General features: G+C 40.9%; 1 protein-coding gene across 9 annotated transcripts in view; it reads left to right on the forward strand.

Moving 5' to 3' along the window:
* Nf1 (neurofibromin 1) overlaps positions 1-12,533 on the forward strand; it is a 644,633-nt gene that overhangs the window by 554,145 nt on the left and 77,955 nt on the right. For 2 of the 9 annotated variants that reach the window (XM_070089836.1, XM_053781768.2), the window contains exon 53: positions 7,948-7,963. The exons of 4 other annotated variants lie outside the window; for them this stretch is intronic. In XM_070089836.1, coding sequence (XP_069945937.1) covers positions 7,948-7,963 — 16 coding nt within the window. Of the gene's footprint in view, positions 1-7,369; positions 7,468-7,723; positions 7,903-7,947; positions 7,995-12,533 lie in introns of those variants that run through there. 3 more of the 9 variants (XR_011392599.1, XM_053781770.2, XM_053781771.2) reach the window with 3 other exon arrangements.

The raw sequence follows: 12,533 nt of genomic DNA on the forward strand, positions 1-12,533 counted from the left end.
ACCTCCTCCTAACTTCCAAACTACGAATTCTCTGCATTATATTCACACCACACATTGCCCTCAGACATGACATCTCCACTGCCTCCAGCCTTCTCCTCGCTGCAACATTCATCACCCATGCTTCACACCCATATAAGAGCGTTGGTAAAACTATACTCTCATACATTCCCCTCTTTCCCTCCAAGGACAAAGTTCTTTGTCTCCACAGACTCCTAAATGCACCACTCACTCTTTTCCCCTCATCAATTCTATGATTCACCTCATCTTTCATAGACCCATCCACTGACACGTCCACTCCCAAATATCTGAATACATTCACCTCCTCCATACTCTCTCCCTCCAATCTGATATTCAATCTTTCATCACCTAATCTTTTTGTTATCCTCATAACCTTACTCTTTCCTGTATTCACCTTTAATTTTCTTCTTTTGCACACCCTACCAAATTCATTCACCAATCTCTGCAACTTCTCTTCAGAATCTCCCAAGAGCACAGTGTCATCAGCAAAGAGCAGCTGTGACAACTCCCACTTTGTGTGTGATTCTTTATCTTTTAACTCCACGCCTCTTGCCAAGACCCTCGCATTTACTTCTCTTACAACCCCATCTATAAATATATTAAACAACCACGGTGACATCACACATCCTTGTCTAAGGCCTACTTTTACTGGGAAAAAATTTCCCTCTTTCCTACATACTCTAACTTGAGCCTCACTATCCTCGTAAAAACTCTTCACTGCTTTCAGTAACCTACCTCCTACACCATACACTTGCAACATCTGCCACATTGCCCCCCTATCCACCCTGTCATACGCCTTTTCCAAATCCGTAAATGCCACAAAGACCTCTTTAGCCTTATCTAAATACTGTTCACTTATATGTTTCACTGTAAACACCTGGTCCACACACCCCCTACCTTTCCTAAAGCCTCCTTGTTCATCTGCTATCCTATTCTCCGTCTTACTCTTAATTCTTTCAATAATAACTCTACCATACACTTTACCAGGTATACTCAGCAGACTTATCCCCCTATAATTTTTGCACTCTCTTTTATCCCCTTTGCCTTTATACAAAGGAACTATGCATGCTCTCTGCCAATCCCTAGGTACCTTACCCTCTTCCATACATTTATTAAATAATTGCACCAACCACTCCAAAACTATATCCCCACCTGCTTTTAACATTTCTATCTTTATCCCATCAATCTCGGCTGCCTTACCCCCTTTCATTTTACCTACTGCCTCATGAACTTCCCCCACACTCACAACTGGCTCTTCCTCACTCCTACAAGATGTTATTCCTCCTTGTCCTATACACGAAATCACAGCTTCCCTATCTTCATCAACATTTAACAATTCCTCAAAATATTCCCTCCATCTTCCCAATACCTCTAACTCTCCATTTAATAACTCTCCTCTCCTATTTTTAACTGACAAATCCATTTGTTCTCTAGGCTTTCTTAACTTGTTAATCTCACTCCAAAACTTTTTCTTATTTTCAACAAAATTTGTTGATAACATCTCACCCACTCTCTCATTTGCTCTCTTTTTACATTGCTTCACCACTCTCTTAACCTCTCTTTTTCTCCATATACTCTTCCCTCCTTGCATCACTTCTACTTTGTAAAAACTTCTCATATGCTAACTTTTTCTCCCTTACTACTCTCTTTACATCATCATTCCACCAATCGCTCCTCTTCCCTCCCGCAGCCACTTTCTTGTAACCACAAACTTCTGCTGAACACTCTAACACTACATTTTTAAACCTACCCCATACCTCTTCGACCCCATTGCCTATGCTCTCATTAGCCCATCTATCCTCCAATTGTAAAATTATACATTTAAATTTGTATGAAATATCTTACATAATATAATTATTTTGTATCTGCTGGGGATTCCTACAGTAGTTTTAGAACATAATGACTATAAGAATGGTACTGTACTTGCAGTGTTACATACTCTGTATGATCACTAGAGATGCTCAAGTTGATCACTTCAACTTTCTCTATTTGGATAAATCATTTGTTCAGAATCACAAGAATCTAAAACAAAGAGAGACAAGAATGAAAGTTAGTGTAGTTTTGAGATACTATACAGTATATTAAAATTTTCTCAATCACATGTTTAGTTCCTGTAGTTTCTGCTCTACCATACTTCCTTCTCTGCATACATTTTATGTTAATCATTCTGGAAAGATGTGTGAGATTTTAATGCATTTTGTCAATGTTAAGGTAAAGTAAACCATACATAATATGCACTATTATGTGAAGAGACATAGAATACATACTTGAAGTGTGCAGTCATCGAATGTAGCAAGAATCTGACTAAAGAGTTGCTGATTGAAATTAGCTAATACAGTTAAATTATTACATATACAAAGGTAGTAGGTTGGTAGACAGCAACCACCCAGGGAAGTACTACCGTCCTGCCAGATGACTGTGAAACAGAAACCTGTAACTGTTTTGCATGATGGTAGGATTGCTGGTGTCTTTTTCTGTCTCATAAACATGCTAGATAACAGGGATATCTTGCTACTCCAACTTACACTTTGGTCACACTTCACAGACATGCACATGCATATACATATATACATACATCTAGGTTTTTCTCCTTTTTCTACATAGCTCTTGTTCTTCTTTATTTCTTCTATTGTCCATGGGGAAGTGGAAAAGAATCTTTCCTCCGTAAGCCATGCGTGTCGTATGAGGCGACTAAAATGCCGGGAGCAATGGGCTAGTAACCCCTTCTCCTGTAGACATTTACTAAAAAAGAGAAGAAGAAAAACTTTATAAAACTGGGATGCTTGAATGTGCGTGGATGTAGTGCAGATGACAAGAAACAGATGATTTCTGATGTTACGAATGAAAAGAAGTTGGATGTCCTGGCCCTAAGCGAAACAAAGCTGAAGGGGGTAGGGGAGTTTAGGTGGGGGGAAATAAATGGAATTAAATCTGGAGTATCTGAGAGAGTTAGAGCAAAGGAAGGGGTAGCAGTAATGTTGAATGATCAGTTATGGAAGGATAAAAGAGAACATGAATGTGTAAATGCAAGAATTATGTGGATTAAAGTAAAGGTTGGATGCGAGAAGTGGGTCATAATAAGCGTGTGTGCACCTGGAGAAGAGAGGAATGCAGAGGAGAGAGAGAGATTTTGGGAGATGTTAAGTGAATGTATAGGAGCCTTTGAACCAAGTGAGAGAGTAATTGTGGTAGGGGACCTGAATGCTAAAGTAGGAGAAACTTTTAGAGAGGGTGTGGTAGGTAAGCTTGGGGTGCCAGGTGTAAATGATAATGGGAGCCCTTTGATTGAACTTTGTATAGAAAGGGGTTTAGTTATAGGTAATACATATTTTAAGAAAAGAGGATAAATAAGTATACAAGATATGATGTAGGGCAAAATGACAGTAGTTTGTTGGATTATGTATTGGTAGATAAAAGACTGTTGAGTAGACTTCAGGATGTACATGTTTATAGAGGGGCCACAGATATATCAGATCACTTTCTAGTTGTAGCTACACTGAGAGTAAAAGGTAGATGGGATACAAGGAGAATAGAAGCATCAGGGAAGAGAGAGGTGAAGGTTTATAAACTAAAGGAGGAGGCAGTTAGAGAAAGATATAAACAGCTATTGGAGGATAGATGGGCTAATGAGAGCATAGGCAATGGGGTCGAAGAGGTATGGGGTACATTTAAAAATGTAGTGTTAGAGTGTTCAGCAGAAGTTTGTGGTTACAGGAAAGTGGGTGCGGGAGGGAAGAGGAGCGATTGGTGGAATGATGATGTAAAGAGAGTAGTAAGGGAGAAAAAGTTAGCATATGAGAAGTTTTTACAAAGTAGAAGTGATGCAAGGAGGGAAGAATATATGGAGAAAAAGAGAGAGGTTAAGAGAGTGGTGAAGCAATGTAAAAAGAGAGCAAATGAGAGAGTGGGTGAGATGTTATCAACAAATTTTGTTGAAAATAAGAAAAAGTTTTGGAGTGAGATTAACAAGTTAAGGAAGCCTAGAGAACAAATGGATTTGTCAGTTAAAAATAGGAGAGGAGAGTTATTAAATGGAGAGTTAGAGGTATTGGGAAGATGGAGGGAATATTTTGAGGAATTGTTAAATGTTGATGAAGATAGGGAAGCTGTGATTTCGTGTATAGGGCAAGGAGGAATAACATCTTGTAGGAGTGAGGAAGAGCCAGTTGTGAGTGTGGGGGAAGTTTGTGAGGCAGTAGGTAAAATGAAAGTGGGTAAGGCAACTGGGATTGATGGGATAAAGATAGAAATGTTAAAAGCAGGTGGGGATATAGTTTTGGAGTGGTTGGTGCAATTATTTAATAAATGTATGGAAGAGGGTAAGGTACCTAGGGATTGGCAGAGAGCATGCATAGTTCCTTTGTATAAAGGCAAAGGGGACAAAAGAGAGTGCAAAAATTATAGGGGGATAAGTCTGTTGAGTATACCTGGTAAAGTGTATGGTAGAGTTATTATTGAAAGAATTAAAAGTAAGACTGAGAATAGGATAGCAGATGAACAAGGAGGCTTTAGGAAAGGTAGGGGGTGTGTGGACCAGGTGTTTACAGTGAAACATATAAGTGAACAGTATTTAGATAAGGCTAAAGAGGTCTTTGTGGCATTTATGGATTTGGAAAAGGCGTATGACAGGGTGGATAGGGGGGCAATGTGGCAGATGTTGTAGGTGTATGGTGTAGGAGGTAGGTTACTGAAAGCAGTGAAGAGTTTTTACGAGGATAGTGAGGCTCAAGTTAGAGTACATAGGAAAGAGGGAAATTATTTCCCAGTAAAAGTAGGCCTTAGACAGGGATGTGTGATGTCACCGTGGTTGTTTAATATATTTATAGATGGGGTTGTAAGAGAAGTAAATGCGAGGGTCTTGGCAAGAGGCATGGAGTTAAAAGATAAAGAATCACACATAAAGTGGGAGTTGTCACAGTTGCTCTTTGCTGATGACACTGTGCTCTTGGGAGATTCTGAAGAGAAGTTGCAGAGATTGGTGGATGAATTTAGTAGGGTGTGCAAAAGAAGAAAATTAAAAGTGAATACAGGAAAGAGTAAGGTTATGAGGATAACAAAAATATTAGGTGATGAAAGATTGGATATCAGATTGGAGGGAGAGAGTATGGAGGAGGTGAATGTATTCAGATATTTGGGAGTGGACGTGTCAGCGGATGGGTCTATGAAGGATGAGGTGAATCATAGAATTGATGAGGGGAAAAGGGTGAGTGGTGCACTTAGGAGTCTGTGGAGACAAAGAACTTTGTCCTTGGAGGCAAAGAGGGGAATGTATGAGAGTATAGTTTTACCAACACTCTTATATGGGTGTGAAGCATGGGTGATGAATGTTGCAGCGAGGAGAAGACTGGAGGCAGTGGAGATGTCATGTCTGAGGGCAATGTGTGGTGTGAATATAATGCAGAGAATTCGTAGTTTGGAAGTTAGGAGGAGGTGCGGGATTACCAAAACTGTTGTCCAGAGGGCTGAGGAAGGGTTGTTGAGGTGGTTCGGACATGTAGAGAGAATGGAGCGAAACAGAATGACTTCAAGAGTGTATCAGTCTGTAGTGGAAGGAAGGCGGGGTAGGGGTAGGCCTAGGAAAGGTTGGAGGGAGGGGGTAAAGGAGGTTTTGTGTGCGAGGGGCTTGGACTTCCAGCAGGCGTGCGTGAGCGTGTTTGATAGGAGTGAATGGAGACAAATGGTTTTTAATACTTGACGTGCTGTTGGAGTGTGAGCAAAGTGACATTTATGAAGGGGTTCAGGGAAACCGGCAGGCCGGACTTGAGTCCTGGAGATGGGAAGTACAGTGCCTGCACTCTGAAGGAGGGGTGTTAATGTTGCAGTTTAAAAACTATAGTGTAAAGCACCCTTCTGGCAAGACAGTGATGGAGTGAGTGATGGTGAAAGTTTTTCTTTTTCGGGCCACCCTGCCTTGGTGGGAATCGGCCAGTGTAATAATAAAAAATAATAAAAAAATATACATTACTGTAGCCTGCTTTTTCACAAAAGTTTTTCGTATACAATATTGAACAAACAATTTTAAGCACTCTCAATAGTATGTTATTTAATATTGTATATTGAGGAGAATACAGAGTTCATAAAATATACAAAAATTATTTCTTGGTAAAATTGAGCATATTATGAGATTAATTATACAGTATAAAGGTATTTTGTTAGCTCTTCTTTACTTATCTACAGTCTTCTTAACTGATTTTTGTATTGTTTTTTTTAACATTAGTAAGTATTTTAACCCTTTCACTGTTGGTGTCGTTAGTACAGCTTACACGCCAGTGTTGGTGCCGTATTAATATGCCAAAATTCTAGTGGCTTCAAATCTAGCGGGAAAAAGCTGGTAGACCTACATGTGAGAGAATGGGTCTACATGGTCATTGTGTGCAGTATAAAAAAAAATCCTCCAGCACACAGTGCATAATGAGAAAAAAAAAAATCTCTGACCATGGTTTTGGTTTAAAATGCTGAGTTTAAGGTGTATTTTCGTATGGTATTTATAGTTGTATTCTCATTTTTTTGGTCTCATTTGATAGAATGGAAGATATATTACAGAAGTAGAGATGATTTTGATTGGTTTCACAAGGAAAAGTACCTAGAAATTGAGCTCAAAGTAGCAGAAATGTTCAATTTTTGCCAATGCTCAAGAGTAAACAAATGATGTCACTATCCAATACGTGTCCAACTGGCCAGTCTAATATGCAGTCACGAATGGGTTGACATTATTTACATAATTATTGCAATAATGCAGTAGTCTGCATAACAGTAAAACTTCTGTTTTTTGTGTGAATAAAAATTCAAAATGGAAAGCAAGAGTAATATAAGAGGGGCCTGTAGATGTGACTGATGAACCTAGAAAATGTTATTTTAGTGCCAGTAATATCTGCCTTGTTTATTCTGGACCCTGTTTTGAAATTGGCATCTTGAAATTTGTGTGAAATTGGCCAAATTGCCAATTTCTGACCACTTTATTGGGTAGTTGAAATCAGTAAATGGGCAATTTCTTGTACTCAGTCGATAGAACAGAGTTCTAGCAAAATTGCTGTGAGTTTCATCGAAAGTAGGTGAAATCGCCGATGTGTATATATCACTGAGACTGCTAACTTCTTGAGAGCGTAATACCATAAGTTTTCCATCAAATTTTCAACTTTTGGTGTCATTACCATCAGAAAAAGATTACCATTTCATATGAAAAATAATTTTTTTTTTCTCAAAAACTCTTCAACACTCAGAGCAAGGTTGTGAGCAGGGGTCTCGACAGTGAAAGGGTTAAGATAGCTCCATAATGTTTCATAATTTTCTGTTGCATTGCTTTAAACAAGATTCATTAATACACATTAATGATATGTGAGAGATGTTGCAGACTCACAGAGTTAGTGAAGTAATTCACAAGACACTGCAGGATGATGGCTGGCCAGCACACCTCATGTAAATACCAAAATCTTAGGAATCTGCAAATAGGTAACACTTTGGATCACTCTTGTCAGTTTTTTTTTTAGTTTATCTCTCTCTCTCTCTCTCTCTCTCTCTCTCTCTCTCTCTCTCTCTCTCTCTCTCTCTCTCTCTCTCTCTCTCTCTCTCTCTCTCTCTCTCTCTCTCTCTCTCTCTCTCTCCCTCTCTTAGTTATTTAAGTTGCTTTGATAAGTTTTGTGTATTATCTGCTGTGGCACTTATTTTTGAGTTATTCTTTGCTTACATTTTAGTTTTCTATGTACAGGTTGAGCAATCGATCAACTTTGTCTTCAGTAGTACAACAAAGAAACCATAATGTGTATGCTGGACCATATATGAGGCTGACTCACATGTGGATGCTGGACCATACATGGTGGTGGCTTACACACACTGTCCATTAATTTATACAAGTGGCATGACTTTTAACCTTGAAATGTATTCATGGATTGGCTGTATACTTATGAACAGACTTTTCTCCTGAAATTACAGGCTCGTTTCTTGGAAGGTAGGAGGAAAGAACTCATGTATGTTGGAAGGTAGGATAAGTGTGTTTGTTGGAAGGTATGAGTATGTGTGTTCGTATGTGTGCATGTTTGTTTTTGTGTGTGTGTGTTTTTCTGTGTTTTTGGATGAAAGGAGTAGAGTTGGAGGGCAAGAAAAACTATATCCATGAGATCTAACACCCTACTATCTGCAAATGGTCTAAACATCTTTAATTCTCAGCTTAATGTGACCTTCAGGTGAAGAGTTGTGATCTAGGTCAGTTTGAGGTTTCAAGACAATAAGCCTTTCTTTACAAGATCATAACTTGGGTAATAATAATCATATATCTATTAAACTATGCATATTTGAAACAATCAAACCCATTTTTTTGTAATGTTCATGATTGTTGCAAAATTACGTTACATATATTTCATACATTTTGAGAAAGCCCTGGTTATGTAGATCATTTTGTATAGACTAAAACTAAAGCTTAAAGCTACTTAATATTGTAGTATAGTTGAAGTTAGATTATTTGAATACTTGGTTTAATATACAGTGGACCCTTGGTTTTCGTGAGTCTCAGTTTTAGTGAATTTTGGTTATCAGTAACTTTTTCATCAAAATATAGCCTTGGTTTTCGTGATTTCTCTTGGATTTCAGCAGTCGTACAGGACATGTCCCAGTGGCCCCCCACACACAAAGCCTCCCACAGACTAATTCAGAGTCAGTGTGGCATTGTTTCTCGGCGAGTGGACATTACCCTGTGAGGTAATATGAAACATTTCGTAATAATGCATTTTTTTTGCGCTTATTTATTATGTGTGACTGCTAAATAAGCCATCATGGGCCCAAAGAAAGCTGCTAGTTCCAGCCCTTTGATAAAGAAGGGGAGAAACACGATAGAATTCAAGAAAGAACACACCAGCCAAGGTACTTCTCCACACACACCAGCCAGGGTACTTCCCTACACACACCAGCCAGGGTACTTCCCTACACACACCAGCCAGGGTACTTCCCTACACACACCAGCCAGGGTACTTCCCCACACACACCAGCCAGGGTACCTCCCCACACACACCAGCCAGGGTACTTACCCACACACCAGACAGAGTACTTCCCCACACCAGCCAGGGTACTTCCCCATACACCAGCCAGGGTACTTCCCCACACACTAGATAGGGTACTTCCTCACACCAACCAGGGCACTTCCCCACACACCAGCCAGGGCACTTCCCCACACACCAGACATTGTACATCCCCACACCAGCCAGGGTACTTTCCCACACACCAGCCAGGGTACTTCCCACACCAGACAGGGTACTTCCACACACACCAGCCAGGGTACTTCCCCACACATACACCTGACAACCCTATGCCTGTTGTGGAATCTATTGTAGCTTTGGGGAAGTCCATGGGGTTCGATGTGAGTGGCCAGGATGTGGAAGAGTTGGTGGACGACCACAGTAAAGAGCTAACCACTGAAGAGCTGCAAGACCTTCATCTGGAACAGCAATAGACCATAGCTGAGGAAATTGCTTCAGAGGAGGAGGAAGAGAAAAGGAAGAAGGTGCCTTCTTCAGTGATTAAGGACATTTGTGCAAAGTGGAATGAGTTGCAAAGTTTTGTGGAGAAATGTTACCCTAACAAAGCTGTTGCAGGCCTTGTCTGCAACATGTTCAATGACAATGCATTGTCCCATTTTAGGCAAATCTTAAAGAGATGCCAGAAACAGAGCTTTCTGGAAAAAAATTTGTGTGACATGGGTCCAGTGACTCTCAAGCTGGTCCTAGTGCCAGTAAAAAACAAAGAAGGGAAGTAACCCCCGATGACTTGGTACCTGAAGTCTTTATGGAAGGGGATTCCCCTTTCAAACAATAATCAGTCCTCCCTCTTCCCTCCTCCCCGTCTTTTATAAACCAACAAGAGTCATCAATAAAGGTAAGTGTGATGTTATTATTGCCTTATATTGAGATGTCATTCTTTTCTATATGTAAATATATATTTAATCTCTAAAAAATTATTTTTGTTAATGCTTTTGGGTGTCTGGAATGGATTAATTAGATTTACATTATTTCTTATGGGGAAAATGGTTTTGGTTTTCATGAATTTTGGTTTTCGGCAGACTCTCAGGAACGGATTAATCATGACAACCAAGGGTCCGCAGTAATTAACTTGTCTGAAGATAAAATTATTAAATACAATAATTTCAGTAAAAAGTATGTACAGTGGACCCTCAGCTAACGCCTTTAATCTGTTCCAGAGAGCTAGCCTTTAACCGATTTAGCCTTTAACCGAATTAATTTTCCCCATAATAAATAATGGAAATCCAATTAATCCGTTCCAGACACCCAAAAGTATTAAACAAAATAATTTTTTTTTATGAAATATGCATTTCCCTACATAGAAAACAATGATACATGAATAAAACAATAATAACATCACATTTACCTTTATTGTGGACTTGTTGATGAGTGATGAGACAGGAGGAGGGCAGAGGATGAAGGTGTTCCATTGTTTGGAAAGGAAATCCCCTTCCATAAAGACTTCAGGTAAGAAGTCTTTTCTGGCTTGTGTCCTGGGAGTGCCTTTTCCTCCTGAGTAATGTAGGTCCTGTTTGGCATTTTATTCTTAAACAGGCCTGTTTCGTCACAATTGAACACTTGGGGTTTTAATTTTTCAGCCTCTATGTACCCCTTAACCCATAAACGGTCCAAACGTATACATACGTTTTTACCGCTAGTGCCCCAAACGTATATACAGTGGACCCCCGGTTAACGATATTTTTTCGCTCCAGAAGTATGTTCAGGTGCCAGTACTGACCGAATTTGTTCCCATAAGAAATATTGTGAAGTAGATTAGTCCATTTCAGACCCCCAAACATACACGTACAAACGCACTTACATAAATACACTTACATAATTGGTCACATTCAGAGGTAATCGTTATGCGGGGGTCCACTGTATACGTTTTATTTTTCATGCCTTCAAATTTGGCACGATTGGCTTGAGATGCCTTGTCAGCAAATAATGGGTCCTAACACTCGGTGTGCACTGTATTAAAAAAATCTGGGACCACTTAGTACCTTGTGGGAGCACCAGTTCAAATGAGTGCCAGCTAGAGCAAACAGCACAGCAAACACCTGGGATTCACTGATGTCATGTAGTATTAACACTCCCATTTTAAGAGGAAAGTGATTTTGACCCTGAGTTTAGTGGCTTTGAGGTGGATGTGGCCACAAGTGGTCGAGGAAATATCAAAAAACCTCGATAATAACCCATGTGCAATATTTGTGCAACACCCTTTCAGAATGTCTTATAACCTATGCCCTAAGTTAAGAGAAACAATTCTGGCTGGCTGGCTGGTTGGCTGCCTGGCTGGATGACTGACTGACTGATAGGCTGGCTAGCTGGCTGGCCAGCTGCATGGTGGCCAGCTGTGTGGCTGGCCGGCTGCTGGCGGCCTGGCTCTATCTCCGTTTGTCTGTATCTATGTCTATCTCTGTCTCTCTGTCTCTGTCTTTGTCTATCTTTGTCTCTGTCTATCCCTGAATGTCTGTCTCTATCTGCTTCTGTCTATCTCTTTCTATCTGTCTATCTCTGTCTCACAGGTACACACAAATACAAGTATACATAGTGTAAATTACCTAGGATAACCCAAAAAATCCAGACAAAGTGCTATACTCTGCTTGGAGATGTGAGTAAACGTGATGACGCAGTCTTGTGGCTCTCTCTGAGACAGAGAGCTAGATGGATAGACAGATAGACAGGGAGCTTGACAGACAGACAAATAGACAGACAGATATGTTTGTGTACCAGCAAAAACAAAGCTAGGGGGATGGTCATCTAATCTTTTCTTATCAGCTGCACCCACCCCCACCCTCGTTTACGCTCATCAAAGGTCAGCTCTTATCAGATGTTATCTCTCCTTATCATGTCACTGTCAGGGGTGAACTTTGTTTTTCATGCTTCAAGATATCTTATTATTTTATTATTATTACGTCTTCTCCTCCTCCTCCTCCTCCTCCTCCTCCTCCTCCTCCTCCTCCTCCTCCTCCTCCTCCCTCCCTCCCTCCCTCCCTCCCTCCCTCCCTCCCTCCCTCCCTCCCTCCCTCCCTCCCTCCCTCCCTCCCTCCCTCCCTCCCTCCCTCCCTCCCTCCCTCCCTCCCTCCCTCCCTCCCTCCCTCCCTCCCTCCCTCCCTCCCTCCCTCCCTCCCTCCCTCCCTCCCTCCCTCCCTCCCTCCCTCCCTCCCTCCCTCCCTCCCTCCCTCCCTCCCTCCCTCCCTCCCTCCCTCCCTCCCTCCCTCCCTCCCTCCCTCCCTCCCTCCCTCCCTCCCTCCCTCCCTCCCTCCCTCCCTCCCTTCTCCTCCTCCTCCTCCCTCCCTCCCTCCCTCCTCCTCCTCCTCCTCCAAAAGATTGCTGGGACATATAAATACTTTGTATATATTCCAAGACAATAGTAAATGGCCATGGTAGGTGTAAATGTCCACCTGTCAATGTCTTTGTGACAATGTGAGTACAATTTCAGTACCTAATACTAGTGTCAGAACAAAGATTTGTTATGAAATGACAAGAACTACTATAAACTGAAATTAT

The sequence above is a fragment of the Cherax quadricarinatus genome, chromosome 30, assembly GCF_038502225.1.
Source record: "Cherax quadricarinatus isolate ZL_2023a chromosome 30, ASM3850222v1, whole genome shotgun sequence".
Taxonomy (NCBI): Eukaryota; Metazoa; Arthropoda; class Malacostraca; order Decapoda; family Parastacidae; genus Cherax; species Cherax quadricarinatus.